This window comes from Scomber japonicus, chromosome 15 (assembly GCF_027409825.1).
Source record: "Scomber japonicus isolate fScoJap1 chromosome 15, fScoJap1.pri, whole genome shotgun sequence".
NCBI lineage: Eukaryota > Metazoa > Chordata > Actinopteri > Scombriformes > Scombridae > Scomber > Scomber japonicus.
In genome coordinates, this window is record NC_070592.1 from 15163073 (window position 1) to 15186595 (window position 23523).

Here is a 23523-nt window from a genome sequence, read left to right on the forward strand (position 1 = left end):
TTACAAGGTTACAAACAATTTCAGACCCATGCTGTGGCACAGAAATCATACATAAAGAGTCCTGAAGCTACTTTCCTTAACTTTTAAAAATGTTTTACTTCTCTGAAACACAAGCAACTTTGTTCCATACGTCTTTTCCGTTGAATAAAATACTTGACCTATGGCAACTGTTGGGTTAGGGTTAGAGTTAGGGTTAGGGTTATATGAAATTTTGTAGGTTACATCAAAGCAGCCTCCTCTCTAAAAGTTATGAAGCCAAACTTGTTTGTTAAAACTCCTGAATAGCCTCTGTAAATAAGAGGCCTTACTCAAGCCTCTTATTTATAATATTGTTTGGTGTGTTGATGCTACAAGTACTTAACGCAGTGCTGTTATAGCAAAGCCTTTGGACATTTTTAGGGAATGATGAACTGAAGTGCAAACAGAAAAAATATAAAAACCTCTTGATGGATTCTTTTGATCGTTCTCTGAATCTCAGTCTCACATGCATGACATCTGCATTTGATTAAATGTTTGCCTGCCAGTTCAGGACTGCAAGAAAGCTCTTAAACTGCTCAGATGGTGGACAGTGGTTGAGTTTACAAGTAATGCAAACACATACACACTCATACTCCCCCACACTCAGGAGTTTACAAAATTAGAGGTTTTCAGGGAATAAATGACTTTAGTGTGTTTCCATGACACAGCAGGGTAGTTAGTCAGAAGTTGAAATGGCCTGAAGACAGAGAGAAAGAAGGCGAACAAGACTGTCGAAGGTGAGGACAGAAAAGAGAGGAAACCAAAACAAAAGGAGATGGAAAGAGAGAACAAATTTACGAAGTAAGTTGAGAGAAAAGAAGAGGAATGGAGGGTGTGCTACTATTGCTTTTGCCTGTGGCTGCAACTAATGTAAGTCAGATGTCTGTGGATCTGCTGGACAGTGTAAAAGGATAGAGGCATTTATATGGCAAGGTAGGGTCATTTGATAGAAAAGGGGTTAAAGCAGGTTTCCCTATCACACATCACATGTTATACGTGTTAGAAAATTGTAACTGAAAACAGGTTAAAAGAATGATGACTAAGTAATACTGCTACAGTAACTGTAACTGAGTTTCGCCATCTGTGGATCTGATGCAGATGACCAAACTGGTTTCCTGCACCAGTAACCAAACCCTGACATCCGCTTTGTATGTCTGTGTGAGTTAGATGCCTATGTCTGAGTTAGATGCCTATGTCTGAATGTGTTGGTGGTGTGTGTATGTGTCAGCACACATCTGGAGGAAGTTGCGGCAACAGAGATTTGTTTGTACATGAGGAGTGTGTAGTAATTAGGTAATTCTGCTAGTTTTTATTTAGTTGATAATATGTTTTGCAAATTAGTTAACCTAAGCTCTAGTTTTGTCATGTCTGTGTGAAACTCAAACTCAGATGAGATCAGTAACTGGAATTTGTTGTGAATCACGTTGAATTTGAATCATCACTGCCATTGTTGTCATCCATGATGTCAGATTTACCAGTAGTTACAAAAAGGGTGCACAATATACAAAAAAAGCCCATCTTATTTAATAAATTGTGATGATGTCATATCACCCGAATGCACAATATGTTTTTCTTGCAGTGTGTGTGTTTGTATGTGATGGCAGAGCTCCCATCAGGACTGCTGGAGGCATGTGTAGTGCTTGGAGCCCACAGTGATAAGCTTCGAGACATATACCAGGTACATAAACTCATACACACACACAGACAAGGAATACTACGTGCATACATATGTACCTGTTAGACTTTTATCTGAAGGAAATGATAAAGGATATTAGAATTGATTTTGTGTTGGTTATAAATGCATCAGCAGAGTAAGTTAACCGAACTCCCCCTGCTGGAAGCTGAAGTACTGCAAGTCCATGCACCACCATTTGTGTCCAAGGAGACCAATTGCAGCCAGGTGATTGGTCCAGCGTTCAGCCGTGTGCAAAGGAGGAAAAGTTTCATCAAGAAGGTATAATCATTTAGTTAATAATTTGGTTATTATATTAAATCTGAAAAAATATTGGCAAGTTCGAGTTGTTGGAAAATGGTTTGAGGGACATGAGGAAGCTCATGTTGGCTACATGCACAAGCTCACAAGCACCCTCATATCTCCCCTTAAAGCATTAGGCATTTCAGGCCACGATAACTTATTTTATTAGTATATCTAATTCAGAAATCAAATGCTAATTTTTTGTGTTTTATTTGATTGCAGAAGAGGCGAGATCGCGGTGCAGAGGCTTTACCTAATGGAGAAACAGTTCATCGTGCTGAGGTGTCCTCAGCGACAGAGGACATCAGCGTTCCAAAGGATCTAGACCTCATTGCCCTACCACAGCTCTGTTTCCCCGGTAAAAACCCAACAGGTTTTTGTATTAAAGTGACGAATGCAGTGTGGAAAAACACAGATCTGTTTGTTCTATAAACACACCTGTCTCTTACCTTGAGGAAAACTAACAAGTGTAACATGTGAGCAACAATATTTTCCTTTTTCCTTTTTATGCTTGGTTCATTTTTTTACTTTGATTGCTACTGGTCTAACTGATCAAAAACAGCCATGTTGTGAGGGACCACCATCTTACCAGGATAGGACCAGAACAACTACAGTCCCAGATCAGTCTTGATTTCTAATCTTTCTATTCTGGCTGGTTAGCTACCTTCATGGATCACTATCTTTCTAGAAGTCCACAATGTAGATTACACATCAAGTACTGTAGTATGTAAGCAGGTTTGCAGATTTGAACTTTCTTCATCTCCATTATTAAAGTGTTTCCATTTTCCATGTGAACACTTGACAGTCTCTTTTTAAACAAAACTTTCATTACTTCAAGAGGTTTTGAGCAGTTATTTGGGATCTCCTTTCATGTTTCTTTGGATGTTGGATGTTTCTAGTCCTGCATCTGAAAGAAAAGAAACTGATGAGCAATGTTTGTGGATTGACATTGTCAGTGGTAGCCATGTCTGCTCTACCTAGTCTGCAGGTTTATAAGAGTTTGTTGACTCCGTACTCCACTGCATTTGGTTATAAATAAAGCATTGACAATTAGGTTAAAATGTTCCCAAGTTCATGACTTGTGAGTATGTAGAACTCAAGACAGAATTGTCAGTGTAATTTGGGTTTAATTACCTTGTCCATATGTTTTGTCTTTTTAGGAACTTTTGTAACATGACTGCAATAACCATATTGGATATATTTCACAAAACATCTGAGTTTTCTAAACCTAATTAGAGCTGCAAGTAATAATTGTTTTCATTTTCAATTAATTTGATGATTCTTTAAATAATTAATAATTTTTTCTTTATAATATCAGAAAATAGTGAAAATGACAGTTATAATTTCCCTGAGTAAATAGTTATGTCACATCACATTTGGGAAGCTAAAACCATTAAATGTATTGCACATGTTCTTTGTCAAATCACTAATGACAAATAGTTGCCTATTAATTTCCGATTAATCATTACAACAATCACTATTAGATGTTGATGTGGATGCTGTTCACAAGTTTGAACTCCCAAATGACATGAACATAATATATAATAATAACAATACCATTGATTTCTGTTGTCCAGGTGGTCTTCAGCTAGCCAATGAGCTGAAAGAAGACAGTTATCATTTCCTGGTTTTTACTGACCTGTTTGGGAACCGGACCCATGGAGTTGTTTTGCAGTACTACAGAGCTGTGCAGGTACAGACACACACACACACAAGCACAAATAATGATGAACTCTTGTGCTGTTTTTTGAATTCAAACAATTGTTTCTCATTGGCTGTTTGCCCTGTCAGTCCTGTCAGGAAGGCATTGTCCAGAACGGTCATAGGTGGAATCCATCCAAGTCCCGTCTTTATGCACCCTATGCTGTGTGTGTCATCTCGAAGTTCCCCTACTACAATGCCTTGAGAGACTGTTTGTCATGGTAATGATTGCTTTTAAATACATTGAGCTGATGGGCAATCTGACTTTTGTAAAGTGCTGAATGAGACATTATATCTGTAGCTCTACTCTGTCTCCCACCTCTTATCTCCTAGTCTCCTTGTCCAGTTGCGACCTGCAAGACAAGCCGACTTCGAGGAGACAATCAAGGAGTTTTCAGCCAAGTTGTCTCTCGTCCCTTTACCACCTCCTGGACAGCTACATGTGGTCAGAAAGCACTCTGTAGTTGTTTCTCCCTCTGTCAAGCCAACTCTATCTGTCCTTGTCTCTCTTCCTATTATCATAATGAGTTCTTTATTGCATTTATCTGTCTGTTTGTGTTATTTTTTCTGACCCAAACTCTTTTTAAATTTCCTCTTTCTCTGTGATAATTCCTCTTTGAAGTAACATATGTGTTGGTTTTTGTCTTAGTCCTTCAGCCTCCGTCCTCTCCAGGTGGTTCTTCCATCTAGGGAGGATCAGGACAGCCCCCTTATCGACATCGACCTGCATCTACCTTTCCTTTGTTTCTCACACACGACACTGCTCCAGGTAATGCAGAACACTGTTTAATTGAGTCGTGTCACGGGGAAAAGTTCAGTTCCAGTTAACCCTTTGTGATCCTGCCCTCTTTAGGTATTGTCCTGCCTCCTCCAAGAACAGAGGATAGTCCTTTTCTCTGCTGACTGGGCCAGACTCACTCTGGTTGCAGAGAGTCTTTTGCTGTACCTGCAGGTCAGTGTAGGAGGAACATGTATTTTTATGGTAACACCCCCCACCCCAAATATTCTAAAATTTCCTCAAGTTTTTCCCTTATCTGCCATTCCATCTGTTTCAGCCTCTGTCCTGGCAGCAGCCATATGTTCCTGTGCTGGCTAGAGGAATGCTGGACTTCCTCATGGCTCCTACTGCCTTCCTGATGGGATGTCACATCAGTCATTTTGAAGAGGTCGCTGCAGTGAGTATAATCACTCATGTTTTGGGAGATTTTTATTCAGTTAATATCCATGTCGTTTTCAATCCTTATACTCGGAAGGAAATGTTTTGATAGCATTGAATCTTGTGTTGATTGTCGATGGAAGTAATGGTGTCACATTAGTCAGAAACAGTAGATTTACCATATAAATACATTGTTTCTGCATGTATAATGTTTTGTCTGTTTGCCAGATAGTCATTCGATTCACTACAAGTATATATTAAAATTAAATGGCTAGTATTTCATTCAAGTCTTAATTGACCTGGCTGTGTTTTCATTAGCAACAATAAGTATTTATTCTCCACTGCATTCATCTGAAGCCTGACGTAGCAGCAGCAGCAGCAGCAGTGTCTTACAGAAGCTTAGTTCACATATTTAACAGTAGCTGTCTGTTCAGATGACTCAGCCCTGCTCCGTTAGCTCTATGTTGTAATGAATTGTACCCATTGTACCTACATTATGTTTATATATCTGTGTGGGTTTGTGTGGGTTTGTGTGTATATGTGCGATAGGAGACAGAGGACCTAATCCTTGTGAATGTTGATGATGGCATCATTCAGTCATCCTGCTCTGAAACTCTTGACCTACCAGCTGTCCCTGTGGCTGCAGCTGAGAGCTTTACATCAAGGTGATTTTCTTTGTGTTTTTAGTCAAGCAACACTTTAAAATAAAACAATCAAATACACATTTAAACAAAATATCACTCTACTAGGCAGAATTTATGTTTACTAGAAACCATTTTGCCACTGAAACCTGCAGTTGACCCTTCACTTGGATCAAAAATCAAATACCTCCTAAATAAATCAGATTACACAACAGTTTAGATTACTGAATTAAATGAGTCATTTAAGGTCACACTGGACTAGATTATTCTCACATACTTGCTGGGTATATGTGTGTGGATGTTTAGGGCAGAGTGTCTCCAGCTTCACTATGACTTGGAGTTGTGTCACCTCGGAGCAGGCACTGATGCCAACGTCCTGCGAAGTCAGCGCAGAGACTGGCAGAAACGACTCAACAAACAGATACAGAACATCGCTCTGGAGCTAGTGGTCAACATCTTCAGGTAGGGATCTTTGTGTGTGGCCAGTGATCAAAGAAAAGAGTTCAGTGAAATTTAAATAATTTCTCTCTTTTTCTTTTTGTCTGCCCTTGTTTGTCACTCTGTCAGAGATGTCCAGGATTTTCTAAACCATGAACACAGAGTTTTTAACAGTGAGGAATTTCTGAGGACCAGGGAACCAGCAGATCAGCCCTTTTACAAGAAGGTACACTGACACAATAGGTAGACATATTGTTCACACTTACACATACACAAACCCTGACTGTCTGTGCTGTTGTCGTCTCCAGGTGTTAGAAACTCATATCTTCCACTCATTCCTGCGAGACAGGCTAAACAGGAAACGTGACACCTTCAGCCGCATGGAGCAGACCACGCGTAACCATGCACATAGGTATGATGTCATAAGTGCAAATTATGTAATGCATGTCTTGTCTATTATATCCATCAATTCCCAGGTTTCAAATGATGTCGTAATGTTCCTTACACTTTAAATGAAGGACACAGGTATGTCAGTAGAGGTGTTGGAGCTGTGGCTGGTATGTGTTCAGTTTCCACAAATTATATAATCAGATGACTTAATTTTCTCCATGCTCCCTTCCACACTTAAAATATTAGTTAGACTTTTTGGAAAATGTGCTTGTTTGCTTTCTCATAGAGAGTTAGATGTGAAGATTGTGAGTTTTAGAGGTGCTGTTTTGGTGGATTGTATTATCTTTGGGCATAGCCAGGCTAACTGTTTACCCCTGTTTCCAGTCACTGTGGTAAGCTAAGCTAACTGGCTGCTGGTTATAGCGTCACATCTAACGTAGACATAAGAGTAGTATCTATGTTCCCATTTTAGTCTCACCAAAAAAGCTGATACTAACCTTTCCCGAATTGACGCTTTTGTGTGGCTACCACAGGGCTGACCCGAAACAGTTAAATTTGCTAAACCAGGCAAAACACATTCACTTTACTTTTTCATAAAGGCAGTCATGACGTGAATAACTGTACTTGACTTTTATCCAGCAAAGGTAGCAATTAACGATGAGTCAGTGTTTCCTTTGTAGTTGTTGCCGGGCTGATGCACATCTGTATTAATCACCTGGGTTTATGACATTGCCTGTATTGACTTGTACCATATTTACCCTCCTTTAACCCTCTGTACCTGATTTTCCCAACCACCCACTGTCAGCACCAACTCATCCTCGAAATGCGTCTCCTTTCTGCAGGAATCGGGCAATGACAGAGTCTCCTCGACGTCCTCCCATGTCTGAACTGTCCAAGAGCAGCTACAACAGCTACACAAGCCCAGATAACAGACTGAGCAAGAGGCTAGGAGCTAGCTTGCCAAACCTAGAGCAACCTGCCAATGATGCCACAACTGCCATCAGGTCCAACAGACCAGCCTCACTCAGGAAAATGACTCCCGATATTGGTTGGTGCCATTGGAGAGATGAGGAGTGGATTTATAATCAGTTATCAAAAAAAGTACATTAAATTCATAATTTCCTTTTTTCTCCTACTAGGGTTGAAGTCTCCTCAGCCAGTAGTCAAGGTTTTCCGTCTCCCAGAGTTCCCCCCTCCTTTGGCCTATCATTACGTCCAAAACTATTATTCTGACATGGTAGCTTCCCTGGGGAAGGCTATTAACGCTACACCACCTGATGTATCTGCTCTGCTGGCCAGGTAATCTTGAGGAGAGGTCAAAGAAAACAAACAATTTATCAACAGTGTTTTTGTAGAAGGAAGTTAATTTTCAGCTGACAAAACCTTTTGAAATATTTCACAAGTTTAAGTGTTTTTTAATTAAAATGTGCTTATATATTACTTTACTATTCCTAACACAGTATGATAGTAGAACACTAATAGAGTTGTTTTGACTGTGTCTTGCTAAGATTAATTTTGACATATTTTATGCACCATGAATTGTAGACAGTGAATCCAATATTAAAACATCTTTATTAGAAGTAAGGAAGCAAGTACACTTGTAGTTCCTTGTTTGCTTTAGCTTAAATATAGTAAATTCCCTTGGAGGAGTCTCTGATAGCAGTGTGGTCTTGTTTGCTTTAGCTTCTGTTCAAACTGCAAGTTACTACACATTTGAGACAACGCACTAGAAAATAGTTTCTTCTGAGATATCCGAATAATGACTCATTAGTTTACTGGAAAAGAATACAAAACTAGAAAAAACAGTTACCATACTGTGATGAGTAACCCTAACCCAAATAATTTTGTGTTCATTTGACAATTGCACCAAGCCATGTACGAAAAACTTAAAAATAACTTAATTTTCTTGCATAGATTATACAGAATATCCACACTTAACACTGTACACATAGCAAATGTAAAACTCAAATAAACCAAATGACTGTACTTTGTCAGACCTTTCCTTTGTCTAAACTGTTCCATCCGTCTCTCTGTCCAGATATCACTACCTGCGTGGTTTAGTAAACATCGTATCCAACAGGCGTCTGGATGCACTAGAGGACTTCCAAAGTCTTTATAAAACCGACTCAGACATCTTTCCATCTCGGATGGTTAAGTCGCTGGTGGACTCACTGCTTGAAGCAGAGCGCATACAGGTTCGTTCAGGCCGTCGTGAATGAGGATGCTGTGGTGTACTCTGTGATATGGAGTTGTCAGAACTGTTACGTGGATTAATTTAAACCGTAGATATAGTATGTATGCGTTTAAGTAAACATATTCTTTTTCATTCTTTGCAACTAATACTAAACTAAAATGTTCCTTTATAACATTACTATGATATTACATAAAATAAATAAATATGTATTATATAGATTTATATATATGTGTCATCTGGCAAACAAGTTAACTCAATAAAAAGCAATGGACTCTCCTTATCAATAACTGGGCATACATATTAATGTAATATAATTTCCTTCATTGTCAAAATCTCTCACAGGCGGACAAACGTCCAGAACTCAAACGGCTCATCAGTCGGCTCAAGAGGGACCAGGAACGGGAACGCGCGCAAAATGGCGACGGGCATGAGGAAGGTGCTGTGAAACGCTTCCAGCTACCGAAAAAATACATGCAGCTAGAGGAGTTTGTGAAATGTGTCCAGGAGTCCGGCATCGTGAAAGACCAAGGAACCATTCATAGACTTTTTGATGCTCTTACTGTTGGTAAGTAGTTTATTAAAATATGTGTGTGGTGTATATGCTTTACCAAGGAGATATTATATAGTTTAGGGATTCAGATTTGAACAAAGGTTTATGGTCCAGGAGACTATGATGAAGAAAACTCCATATTATTTAAAAGCACACTCGTTGGCTCACTTACTTTAACTGTCTTAGCACACACACACACACACACACACACACACACACTCATGTACACAAATATCCTGCTATAAACATCCTTCTGCCCTTTTCCTGGCAATCATTTATTCCTCAGGTTAATTATTACCTTACCCCTTCTTGAAGAAACAGAGTTTGCTATGCAGGGCTGTTGGGTGTTAGAGGTAGAACTAGGGTTTAACTGGTCAATTGCTGCTCTTTGAGTTTTGCCTAAATCACTGGCATTTGATTCACATTTAAACATGTAATTGATGTTCTCACTCCAGCCAGTGTGAGAGCAGCAGTGACCTGATAACACCCCTGTGAACTACGATTGATCGTATTAGCAAGAAGGCAAGAGAAGAATAAAAGCTGTGGAGAGAATAGCAATAAATACTTTTGTTTAACTTTAAGATAAGCCTGTGCAGAAAGGGACGGAAGAAGGAAATATGATTCAGTGAAGAGATGGGACTTTTTCACAAGCTGAAGTTTAATCAAAGTTACAAGGGGAGGGGGGGGGGTCTTACTTCAGGAAGGAAGGGTGTAATGAGAGCTTATCTAATGCTCCACACCATGTCACTGGAAAGAGGTTTTCATAGTGTAGCTTGCAAATATCAAGTTTTCCTTTCGCTGGAAAAAGGGATTCAGAGTGTTCAGGATGTTGGACTTCTGGTTTCAATCAACTAAAACTTGATTAAAATTTGCACAGTATACACAACAGTAGTAAGTCTTTGCTTGTGTAGTGTAATTCTGTATTTCTTTGTGGTAAAAGGTAAGACGAAAGTGAAAACTGCATGAAATCAGTGTCCTTCTTTGTTTTATTAAGTAATAAAAAAGTCTGTAATTTATTTTAATCATTAATTATTTCCTGTTGAAACACGATGCTGGTCATTATCATAGAAATTGGAGGGACTCTACAGTTAATAAACTACTACTACACTCAGTGGCCGATTTAGAGAGTGCTGTGTAGGTATGGGATGTTGGCTGGGTGTGGGAGAGTGCACAGACTGTGTACTGTTCACAGTCATTATTATACAGTAAAGACGACAACCCCCAACAGCTCTCTCTGCAGGCATGCTGGCAGATTAAACTGCTTGGAGAAAGACTTGGCCTTGAGTCATCTGGCTCTGCTGACACAGGACAATACAGGAAACATGAATTATCCTAATTTTGAAGGTGTGTTTGTGTTGCAGGTCATCAGAAGCAGGTTGGTCCAGAGTTGTTTAGAGTTTTTTACACCATCTGGAAGGAGACTGAGACTGAAGCACAAGAGGTAACATGCAGCATAGTGGCCCACATCTACTATACCATACAATATTAAACATAACATATCATATACTGGTCATATGATTTGCAGATATGTTCATCTATATGATAGAAAGGTTTAAATGGAAAATAAACATGTGCGTTTGTCAGCTGATTACAATTGAAAATACCACTTTTTGGTTACAGCTGTTTTTGATTTAAACAAACTACAGCTGAAACAATTAGTCGATTAATAGTTTAGTGGACTGATAGAAAGTTAAAAGGCAACTATTTTGATAAATGGATGACCTCTTCAGTCATTTTTCTAGCAAAAATGCCAAACATGGTTCCATGTTGTGATGATTTGCTGGGCAACTTTGTCATATATCATAGAGAACTGAGCTGAACTTTGGGTTTTGGGCTTTTCGTTGTAGGTCTACAATTAACTATTATTTTTCATTATTTATCAATCTGACAATTCTGTTCTTGGTTAATCGATTCATTTTTACATAATGTGTGTGGGTTTTTATGTTATTTCTTAGGTGTCTTTACCTGCGTCTGTGTTGGAGCACATTGAGCCCAGCGAGTGCGTCTTTAAGCTGTCCTCCTCAGTCAAGACAAGCCGCGGTGTGGGGAAGATCGCCATGACTCAGCGACGGCTTTTCCTCCTCACTGATGGACGACCGGGATACGTGGAGGTGGCAAAGTACAGAGATTTAGAGGTGAGACAAATGGAATGATGAAGATAGAGTAGTCAGTGGGGGGGCCTTTGGAGTTGAGTGATTATCCTTCACCTAAAGGACAAAGATTATATGTGTAGGTTTATGAGTATTATTAATTTAATTACATTGACCCTGTAATAGTGATTTACATATTATCTTCATCTCCTTCCTTTTAGGAGGTGAAGGTGTCCTCGGCTCCTTTCTTGCTTCTGCGAATCCCCAGCCTGAAATTACGTGTTCGGGGAAGGAAGGAGGCATTCGAGGCCAATCTGAAAACTGAGACTGAACTCTGGAACCTGATGGTCAAAGAAATGTGGGCCGGACGCAACATGGCTGACCAGCACAAGGTAAAGCTGTAACTGAAGGGTGTGTGCACCAAATATTTAAAGTTTGTGGGAGAAGAGGGGAATTGCAAAAGAGAGGAACACATGCATGAATACATTTGGTGAGTTATCATGAGCCTTTATTACTCATACTTGAACTAGGTATCAGTGTGTGCGTGTGTGTGTCTGTGTGTGTCTGTGCGCATGTTTGCATTTTTAACTAATGTGACCTTTGTGGGTGTGGTTGAAATTCCATTAGATGCTTGTGCATATAAATACACATTGAACAATGACGGAGGGTTTCCTTTGTGAAACCAGCTGGTGTAACTGTAACGTCTGTTTCTCACTTCACTTATTTTTCTCTCTGCGCTGTCTGCTTTTTTCCTTGTCTTTTTTATTGTCTGTATTCTCTCAGTTTTTGCGGCCTCTCTACTAAGTATATTATGACGAATTATGTCCATTTACAGCCAGCTTGCTAACAAGTTGGATATGCAGCAATATTGTAAAATAAGCTAACAGTATTGCACCAAGATTTAATGAAAATAATATTATCTCTCCACATCTGTTTTTACACTGTCGACTGTAGCAGCGCACCTTTCTGTTAGATCCCCACAACGTGTAGCATGGATTTCCTAATGCCTGATTGGATCTGTTTGTTTTTAAGATTTTAATCACTTCTTTCTTGAAAGGAATAAAATAATCTAATGTAATGCAAGGTTTTTTAATGAGTTTTTTTATACTAATAAATTGAATGAGATTTAATGTTTTAAATAGTGAGCTTTTGACAGAGCCAAGCTTGCTTTCCCCATTTCCAGTCTTAATGCTATGCCATGCTAAGCTAAGCTAATCATGTCTTGGTGGTAGCTTCATAATTAGCATACAGATTTGAGAGTGGTATTATTTTTTTCATCTAATTCTCGACAGTCCCAAAATATTGGAGAACTTTTTAAATAAAAATGTCTATGTATATTTTTTTAAGAGTAAAAAGAAGACAGGAAATAAGAAAATATGAACAAATTGGGACCAGGACCACGGACCCAATAATCTTTTTAATACCTTCTACCTTTTACTCAGCCTTGCAGCCAGTTTTTCCCAGTGGACACTTGTGGTATTGCAGTGAAAAATCTAATTTAGCCCCAAAAGACCACCATTATAAAAGAAACATCTGTACAACTGTTGACAGAACACCTCAAACTGCAAACAAGGTCACTTGATTATTTCCATTATGAATTTTTGATCCATGGAGGTTTTATATTTGCAAAACTTCTCCCCCGAGCTAGGAAAAGCAATTTAAAAATCTGTGATGTCTGTGGGCCGAGCAAGAACTCGTAGGTGGCCCAGTTGGGGAAATGCTATTGCAAATGTGCAATGTGGAAGCAATCCCAAAGCAAGCAATTATTTTTGGCGTTTTTTGACTGAGTGGGCACCATTTTCAGTCTGGTTTCCAGCTCTTATAATACATCCATGCCTTCACCTCTTTTCATAGCACTTTATGCTCTTTCTTTTAAAAAAGTCATTAATGTCACCCTTGGATTTTAAATGTTATTTTACATGTTGTAAATGGATCTCTCTCTCCAGGACCCACAGTACATGCAGCAGGCTCTGACCAATGCTTTGTTAATGGATGCAGTAGTGGGAAGTCTTCAGACTAGTAAGGCCATTTATGCTGCTTCGAAGCTGGCTCACTTTGACCGCATCAAGATGGAAGGTAGGTGGTCATGACGATGATAATGATTTGTATGATTGTTGTAGTTGTTGTCTGGTTTAGTATGCTATTAGGCTCACACTGCTTGTCAACATGGAAGCCAACAATTTGGTTTGAAAATTCTATTGTTGTTTGGTAGTTTTCAGTTCATGTTTGCACATTCCCAACCTGGGAAAGGTTATTTACTTCCCTTTATCTGTGGTTTGTGTTGTCTCTAGTACCCATGATGGTCCCCAAGACAACTGCAGAGACACTGAAGCACAAAATTAACCCTTCACTTGAACTGGCTGCACCTCAAGCAGTGGATGTACTTCTATACACACCAGGTACAAACACACACAGTCCTATAACCAAGCAATCTCCTCTGCGGTGACAAGTGTCAGGTTGCTCTCGCTCTGATTGGTCACTGTGAGAGTCTATTATTTGATTGGCTGTTCAAAGTGGGAGGGCGGTTTCGCAGTCCAGAGTTTCAACTATGACACCAACACACTGTCACTGACATATACAGTCACAGACAAACGCACACAGTGCGTCACCTTTGCTCTTTCATCACTGGCTCTGTTTCACTCAAACGCAGAGCAACTGTCAAAAAGCTGTACATTGAGTTTCTCAACAACACTTCCTCATCGGGTACCTGGAAGCTGCAAAAGGAAGTCAGTCAAGAACTCAGAAAACATTAAGAGAAAAGTCTGTCGTAAAGGCTGTGGCAACAAAAGAGTCATAAATATACAGCTTCGGCTTTCCAGTGGAGCTGTGAAAGCGCATCATAAGTTAGAGGCATCCATTTCAAAACAGGCAATCATGAACATCAACACCAAGTATGCTGCTTTCCCACTGTGGGTGTGTCAGTGATGAACACAGTAAATATGTACACATGTTCTGAGTTGTAATTCCTAGGCCTTCTTTGACATGGGTGCATTAAAAGAACAGCATTGGAGGCAGGGCCCGGTTCATTCCTATGAAAGTTTCTCAGTGGCGCATAAAACCAAAAAAGCTACTTCCATCTATAAAGAAATCACCCAGATGAAAAACATACTGCACACGCTCTATGGGCCACATGTGCTCAAGGAGAATACTCATTGAAAACATCCGCCAGCTGAGATGACTAACTTCTGGTTTTGCTCTCCGGCAAACTTGAATGGGGATGAAACAATTCAGTCATGAGGCTCTTCTAGACTTCTGAAATGTGATTGTACCAAATGGATCAAAATCAATTCCCTGATTTCCACACATCTATTTCGTAATGTAAGTCTATGGGAAAAAGTATTTTTAGGTTAGTGTGCATCATGTGACGTTTTAAGTATGCAGTTTGGACGCTATGTGAAATTTACTTCAAAGCCCAGCACTGTTCCTGTATCCAGTTCACAGTATACACCCATATTCTCTCGACCAGAAATAAGAGTGGTATTAGCCTTAAAGGGAAGATGACCTCACACTAAGCTCCAATGATTGTATTATATTATAACAAATGTTTCAACTGATGATATCAATCTTTTCATCTAACTCTCAACATGTACGCAAATATGGGTAAAAATGAAACAGTACCTTTTTATAGACAGTACCTTTTTTAAAATTCCTAACTTGAAAAACAGTTTACAAAAGTATAGACACAGAAAAAAAACCCAAATAGGAGTAAATGTAGTTTGTAACTTCAGAATAATCTTGAGTATGTGTGGTATGATGCTGTCCAGTTATTCCCCCGAGTTTTGTCATAGTCTGATCAATAAGGAAATGATAAATATTATGAAACAGCGTATTAAAAGAACAAAGAGTGTGTGAGGAGTCAAAGTGAGTTATTTAAAGTGTTAAAGGAGTTGGTCGTGAACTGTAAACCACACAACTGTTCCTCATTCTAGCTTTACAGTTGGGTAACACATTTTGGGAAAAACCCACATGAATAAGTGGAGAAAAATAACCCCCATACAGAGTAGAAGAAGGTCACTGAATGGTTTGATGAGTGTGTAAATGATGTGACTCCTCACTGAATCTTAACAAAGTTTAGATTTAAAACCAAACAGTCCACCATCGTCATCTTGTTGTGGCCCAAAACTTTACTAAGAGACTTAATGAGTCACTCATTAAGAAATCTCCCCCTCGTCAAATTTGACCTTAAAACTCAAAAGTTGTTTATGGTTGTTTACAGTCCGCTTTGGTTAGACAGACCGGTGCATTATGTAGCAGGAAGAGCTTGAAAAGCAAACTACAAAGCTGTGCCTTTCAGTGGACAGACCATCTGGGGCCACTTATATGCCCGGCTGGTGGCAGACTGACCTCCAGCACTTACACACATGCACACTCGCAGTCAGTGATGCATTCATATACAGACACAGTTTTTCAGTAGTGGTTGACTCTTTGGGATTTCTGCTGCTGAAAAGAACAAATCTTGGTATTCAGATCCTTTCCACCCTGCCTCTATCTTGCTCTGTTTCTCCCTCTGGTTTGAATATAGGTCACTGAATTGAATGTCTGGCACATGGCCAGCTCACTCCCACTTCTCCTCTCCACTCCCTTCTCTCTCTCCCTCTCTATTTCAGTTTCAACCCGCTCTCTCCTTCTTTCCCATGTCTCACTGTCCCTCTCGCTCTCTCACTCTCATCCTATGAAATACAGGATGTTTCTTTTTTTTTCCACCCGCAGCTCTAAAAGTGGTGCATACGTTACAGGAAATCTGACCGTTAAATAAAGCCTGGGTGGAGTCAGTTTTGAACATGCAGTGTTTGAATTTTGAACTGAGAAGTTTGTTTTTAAATCATTATGAAGGTTGTCATAGAAAGTATTTCAAATTCACTCCTTGTGTAATCTTTGTAAACTGTATAAAAACACATTTAATAGTAATTCACGGGCTAAGTTTCATCTTAGAATCGCGTTTCTACTTGGCCTTCTGAAAGAGTAAACACTGGTAGCTGTGGGTTACAGGTTTGTGATAAGATGTTAAGAACAGGGCTCAAAATTAGCACCAGCCACCGGCCTAATGCTGGTAAAATATGCGAGTGGCTGGTAGAGTTACTTCACTCACTAGCAAAAAAAAAAAATCCTACAATGGTAATCTGTTGAGTGGCTGGTAAAATTTGAACTTTTACTAGCTTTTTGGCCGCTGGACAAAAAAGTAAATTTTGACCCCTGATTAAGAAGTAACTGATAAATAGTGTGTGTGTGTGTGTGTGTGTGTGTGTGTGTGTGTGTGTGTGTGTGTGTGTTTTTCAGGTCAGTTATGGGTGTCTGTGAGTGGGGGGAAGGTGATGGTGTTTGATGCCTCCAGCTGGTCCCTCACACATACCTGCCATGTTGGGAACGCAAGACTGGTAAAAGGAAACTGCACTGCACATCCATACATAAATCCAAAGAGATGCAGGAAATAATGATAGGTCATGATACAATGTTAGCCTAGTTCATGAAAAAATGGCTTTTATATTTAGCAAAACAATAACAGGAGCACCAGGTCATCAATTAAACACACACAAAGTAACAGATACAGCCAATTATACAGGGAGTTTGGCAGAGAGATAGAGTAACAAAGAATGATCAAATAAGCATTACACAGTATTAGTATCTGTTTTTTAAGAAGAATACCGTTTCAGCCAATGTGTTTCACTCTTTACTTTCTTTCTGTGTCCAAAGGAAGTTAAGTCATCCTTTCCATGGAGCGTAGAGATCTTCAGGAAGTAGATATCACTGTTACAAAAATATACTACCTTTAGGCATATATCCAAAATACAAAAGAAAGAAATTAAACCTGAATACTAACCCCCATTAACCTTGACATTAAAGGTCTCATTTTCTCTGAAAAAGGTTTTATATGGACAATACCAAAATATGTGGGCATGATCTACTATCCATGTTTAGACCAAATTAACCAGATTTCTTGTACTTTAAAATTGTATCTTTTTGAGATGTTTAAATGAAGTCATGCTGATATTCCTTACTGTAAGATATCAGAAAAAGTAATAATAGTTAATGCTGTTCAAACTCATAATGCACTGTAGTGAACTTGAATGTTTTTATGTAAGCTCACCGCCAATCCCATAGTTGTTCTTCCTTCATTAAATGAAAACACTTGCCCAGATGTTTGACTGCTTCTCATCAGTGGACAGAATCTGCAGAAAAACAACACATGCATGCCACTGACATCAGACACAGATAAAACTGTTTTCCTCAGGTTTATTTCTTTGCTCCTGCTGCTTCTCTTCAAACAATGTCAGTATTATGTTCAGACTAGTAAGCGCATGTTTGTGTGTTTGAATAGTTTTCATTCCACCTAAAACCAAAACATTTTCTGTTCAAACTTTTGTCTCCAAAAATGTAAACAAGTGAAAAATTGAAGCTGCTTTAGATGGTCGTTCTGGGTAAATGAGGTTAAGGACGAGTGCAAAGTTTTAAGGCATTTCTTAAGACTGTGCTAATTGACTGACCTCTACTCCACCCATGCAGGTCACAGTCACATGAATTAAGTTAACCTGAGAGGGAGAGAGTGGGGGAGAGAGAGGGAGAGAGAGGGAGAGAGAGAGGGAGAGAGAGAGAGCGACTTATTTGTACATAGTTCACTACCAGGTCATGTTTTAAACATTGTACCATGCTTTGTCTCTTTTACAGCAGATTCTTAATTCATGACAACTAATTCAAATAAAAACTAGGAAAAAATATAAAATATCTGGAGGTGGGGAGGTCTAGTTTTAAATCTACTTTATTTTTATTGCTCTGCAGCTTTAGTGCCAACCGTTACAAACCAACCCATGTTCTCCACAAGTTTGAATGTGTAAACTCAGACTTTAGCACTAGAAGTCATAGGGTGGACAGGATTTTGTGAGAGTGTAGCTGACTACAGTTTATCAGAACAGTTTTGCCACCTAGTGGAGAAGTTCAGGTAGTACAAAATTCATTTATTTGAAGACTAAACTGTCAGAATTTTCAGTTTGGCCCAAACCCCAAAGTAATGTTTCTCACCATGCATTCCTTAATCTACTTACTTTTATACATACCTGCTACTTTTACCTGTTAGGAAAACACCTACTGTGCTTTACATAAAAGCTGCAATAATCAAAGGATAACAATAGCTTTATTGTATTTATCAGCTCAACTATTTAACTGTGTGCCATAACTGTGACAGTAGTGTTGTATTTACTTTTAAATGTCCTTTTTCTGTCAAAGAACCTAAAAATGTTTCATTTACTATCATGAAAGACAAAGAAACATAGCAAATGATCACAATTCAGTAACTAGTACTAGGTAATGTATTTGAGCTGGAAAAATAACAAATAATGATTAGCTGATTATCAATACAGTCACAGATAGATCAAACTGTATGAAGCCCTATGCATATAAGTAGCTATAAGATTCAGTAAAGATCACTGTAAATTCACCAGCTAATCGCATAACTTGTCTCAAAACAAATGTTACTAATGTGAAATGTATTAAGTATGCAGTATACTCCCTCTCTCTGTTGTCCCCATTTCAAAAACCCCACAAGAATTTATTTTATTCTTTTCAAAAATTGGTCCGTAACTTTTTTATAATTGGTGTTAAAATGTATAATTTTATTCAGTGTGGTGTCTAACTGTCCTTCTCTTTCTGCTCTTACAGAACTGTATGCTGGGAGTTGACAAAGACCAAGTCTGGATGGGCTCTGAGGACTCGGTTATCTACATCATCAGCATGGTGGCCATGGTCTGTAACAGACAGCTGACTGAGCACAGGGCAGAGGTCACCGGACTGGCACTTGACACAGACAAATATAGGTAACACACACACACACACACACACACACACACACACACACACACACACACACACACACCTAGTTACATTCAATCAGGTCAAACACTCCATCAGCTGCCATAAAAAAAATAGATAATTTCCTGTCAACGAACCCTTTGAATTCAAATGCACCTGACTTTGACATTCAGTATTTTAACTAATGGCCGTTGTACTGTCTGTATTTAACACATACTCCTTTTGTAGTTTATATACTGCATAAAAATATATATGACTGGCAGGTGTGTGTTAAACTTGTACATTAGGACATCTCAAATGTATTTCTGGTCAACAATTTCATAGTTCAAAATCACTGTGCAAGCTATGTTGACCTGCTGGTAACCATAGCAACACTATATGATATAAACACTATAAAGCACTCCAAAAAGTACTGATATAGAAAGTAATAGACTTGGCTGAAGAGAAACGAGTTTGCATGGTCTTATTTCCATACACCATTAATCATCATAAATCAATTAAGCCGTCATTCATAATGCAACTAATGGTTATTTCCTCATTTTAGTTGATGTGCCACTTTTTGGTTGACCGGTTTATTGTATAATATACTGTACGTTAAATATTGGAAATTTGTAAATTCCAAAATGACTCTATTTGTAATGACATCAAACTGAGAAAGTTATCACATAGATGAATAAATCAACCATTCAATCATTACTACTGCTTTCACACTATTAGAAGTTATTAACATAAAAGTGTACAGTCAGCTAGACAGTTCAAATATATAAATCAGACATTTACTGATGTATTTTGCTCTTTCAGTCAGAAGGTGGCGTACTCCAGCAGTGCAGAGGGAACCGTGATGGTGTGGGATATCTCAACACTACAGGTTGGTTTCAAAACAACATTTTGCTAAAACTGGTGATGATGTAAAATATTTTTTATTGTTTTTCTTTTTTGATAGATCATTTTCTCATCAAGCACTATGTAACAGCTGCTATAATACCATCATAGATGTTAGAAGGCACTAGTGTGTCATGTCTGCCCGGCTTATTGTTTGCTGTTGTTTATTATTATTGTTGTGTCCATTGTTTTCTTTTATTTTAGGCTTGTTCAGCACCTGTGATATATAAATAAAATTTGACTTGACTTCAGATGATCTGTTCATTCAAGGATTGAACATTTCATTTAACCATATCTTGTTTTATTATACTCCTGATTTATTTTTCATTATTGTCACTTCTTCTCAGGTTAAGAAGCACTTCCGCCTTTCTTGTGATCGTCTGCAGTCCGTCTACAGCTGTAACATATCGCTCTGGTGCTGTAAGTTTCACACTCTCACTGGAGCGTTTAAATGGGAAACTAATAGTTGAAGATATAAACCAAATGTCACTCTCTCTCACTCTCCAGGCTCCAGGGACAGCATAATGGAGGTGTGGAGGAACGGTTCATTGAAACATCGACTGAACCTGCCAGAGCAACACAAAGGGTCCACTGCTTCATTCAGCTCTATACTGCTATTACCTGAGGTAGCGCACACACACACACACACACACACACACACACACACACACACACACACACACACACACACACACACACTGGTAACTGTGTGTTACCTGTGTTCATCTCACTGCATTTTTATGTACTGTATAAGCACGTCACTTATCCTTTTTTGTGACCCTTTTTCTTTGGGCAGAGGGAAGAGCTGTGGAGTGTGTGTCTGGACTCAGGAGAAGTGTGTATTTGGCATATTAAGGACACCACAAAACCGTTCCAGCGTGTGGTGCTACAAGACTGCACCGGATGTTACTGTATGATTAAAGTCAAAAATCAGGTGTGCATAACCTTTTTAAAATCATCTACAAATGGATTACAATTCTGGCAGCAACATGAGACACATTATTTGTCCCTTTTCTTAAAACCCCTTTGTTATCTCTCCAGGTGTGGGTTGGAGGTGTAGCCCGCAGTTCTACCAAAGGGAAGATCTACATAGTGGACACAGAGCGCCACCAGGTCCTGAAAGAGCTTCATGGTCACAACGACAAAGTGACAACGCTCTGCTCTGCTGAGGATCGGTACATCCTCAGCGGCGCTGCCAAACACGATGGAAAGATCGCCATCTGGAAGGTGGAGTAGGGATGTTTTGGAACTGGAAAAGGACACATTTCAGAGTTTGAAATAAAGCCATAATTTCATTAAAACTGCGACTGGAGGAAAGGAAGGGGGGATCAAAATAACAATCTCAATCTGAAGAGATATCAAGGAATCACATGGCAGCCATGTGAAGCAAGTTAAAATGATTGTTTACATAAAGTGCCACCAACTGAGCAGCTCCTCTCGCCCGCTATGAAGTGGTTGCTTGCAATAAGAAATACTATCATGTTTTTTTGGAATACGAAGGACAAAGGAAGACTGAAATCAGAAAAATGGATGCAAGTTCTGTGGAATATTTTTCCAATCCAAAGTGCTTCACTTTTTTCTGAAGATTTATATTATATTTTTTATTGTTGTCAAACCCCATTTTATCTTATGTTTAAACACACTAGTATTATGTGGGAAGCTTTTGTAACTGAGCCTTGCCTCTGACTGTTTTTAGGTGAATTTGAGATATCCTGAAAAGAAAAACATCAGAGATCATATATTTCACCCTCCCTGTAGGAAAGCCAAAACAAAACTTTATTCTCATGGAAGGTATGCTTTAAAGGACCATCTACAGCAGTGAGTGACGGAAGAGATGACGTAAGAAGACACAAAGTTGGGAGCTGGACTGAAACTCGTGACATACTGCTGACGTGATATTTACAGTCAAGTGTCTCAAGATAATCAAAATTAGTTCTGCAAAAACTGGAATCTGTCAGCGAAAAAAACCCTACAATACTTCAGTTATTATATTTCTTAACCAAATACTTACCTCATTGCTAGATAAAGTTTAGTTTTTCTCTATTTATTTCCTTATAAAAGTATATTTATCTGTTACTGTGCAATTGGTCTTAACAACTACCATCTTCATACACAAACTGATAAATATAATGATTTTAAGTCTAAAGACTGGGCCATATATATAATATGAAGGCATTTACTGTGTTACTGTACATTTTATTTTTACTTAGATATTATTATTAAAGTAATCTTAGATGCATCACTTTGTGTTGGTACACAGACCAAAGTTCACATATAGAGAACATATAGAGATCACCAAGTTTTCTCATTCTCTTGTTTTCAGTCTTTCATGGCCATTTAGTCTCCAACATGTTGAGGGACTCTTGAAAATGAGAGTGCATGTAGTTCATACATTTGTTTTTAACATAGCGTCAGATACAACATAGCATTAATTGGTGTATTTATGAACTGTAAATAGCAGATTTATGGCAGATTACGAGTCAAAAGTTTGGACAGTTTTTCATTCAAGTGAATGGATCGTGTGTCTGAACCTTTGACTGGTGCTGTGTATTTCTCTTGTAAACAAAACTGATGTGTGTGTGTGTGTGTATATGTGTATAAGTGTGTGTATGTATGTATGTATAATATGAAACTGTATTTTATCTCAAAGACCGTTAACAAGATTTTTACCTTTTTAAACAATGTACAAACTAAATACATTTTATAAAGGAAGTCTTGAGTTTGTCTTTATTTTAAAACAGAGCAAAGTTGAATGTATTCTCTAGGTCAGTACCTATTTACTGTAGATTTATGAAGAGTCATGTAAAAGTTTTGATGTTAACCATAAAAGGAGAAACTTTTGCTTTTAATCAGGGACCAAAATATTGTAAGTGGAGGTTATTTGCCATAAGGCATCACAATCTAAAAAGTCATACATCTTAATATTTTATGCCATGCATTTATTACTGTGCCCATCCCAGAGCTAAATACTGTAAGCCAAATGACTGGAAAATTGAACAACTTTATTGCCATTGGTGCACACATGTTAGACTCAACCAAAAGAGGGTGCTGTTATGTTGTTAATATCAAGAGAAGTCAAAAGTGGGAGAAAGCTTGTCATTAGACTTGATGAAGTGCAGTACAGCTTAAAATTCAATATAAAGATAAAAAGCCAACAACAGAAGCTACTATTTGATACCTGCAATCCTGGAAACTTCCACTTTTCTCACTGTGTGCAGCAGGGTGCTGAAGCAGTGAGGACAATGCAACACAAATCTGGGTCCACCCTGCTCAAGTGTCCTTGTGTAAAACACTGACTCCCTGCAGGGCTCCTGATCTGTACACAACCTCTGATCTCCCTGTGGAGCTGGTCAAGGTGGTTTACATCAAAGCTAAACTGAAATCCCCCTCCAGTCCCTCAAATACTGCACGTGATTGTGTAGTTGTGTGCAATTGCATTTGTGCAAATGTCTATGTTTGTGTGTCTATGAACTGGACATTGTTCTGTTACATAAAGCCATAAGCAGCTGTTAATCTCTCACCGTGCAGGTCCACTCATGCCTCGGCTGCTGTGGAAGATAAGTTGCTTTCTGTCTCCCCTGCAGCTCTTAATCAGTTTCCTTTAATCCACAAACTGTTACTTACAGGAAGCAAGGTCTAGGTTTAAGAGGAAAAAAATCCCACAATTGCGGTGTTTGTGCTTCAACTT

At 38.7% G+C, this 23523-nt stretch overlaps 1 protein-coding gene across 3 annotated transcripts; it reads left to right on the forward strand.

Moving 5' to 3' along the window:
• Positions 1-1494: 1494 nt before the first annotated feature.
• dennd3a (DENN/MADD domain containing 3a) lies at positions 1495-22529 on the forward strand. Of its 3 annotated transcripts, XR_008323011.1 has the most exons (30): positions 1495-1696; positions 1826-1972; positions 2216-2351; positions 3571-3686; positions 3785-3915; positions 4028-4139; positions 4344-4463; positions 4548-4646; positions 4750-4869; positions 5400-5515; positions 5798-5953; positions 6059-6155; positions 6238-6341; positions 7162-7367; positions 7459-7618; positions 8358-8514; positions 8856-9078; positions 10425-10504; positions 11019-11198; positions 11375-11545; positions 13100-13229; positions 13445-13552; positions 16431-16528; positions 18804-18958; positions 19755-19821; positions 20183-20255; positions 20343-20461; positions 20632-20769; positions 20877-21371; positions 21421-22529. XR_008323011.1 is itself a non-coding variant. In XM_053334973.1 (29 exons), exons 1-29 carry the CDS (start codon positions 1574-1576, stop codon positions 21069-21071), a joined length of 3837 nt encoding a protein of 1278 aa, XP_053190948.1. In that variant the 5' UTR covers positions 1495-1573; the 3' UTR covers positions 21072-22529. The 3 variants fall into 3 exon arrangements, 2 of the variants coding, with proteins under 2 accessions (XP_053190948.1, XP_053190949.1); XM_053334973.1 differs by having other exon boundaries at positions 20877-22529; XM_053334974.1 differs by having other exon boundaries at positions 1829-1972; positions 20877-22529.
• Positions 22530-23523: the final 994 nt, after the last annotated feature.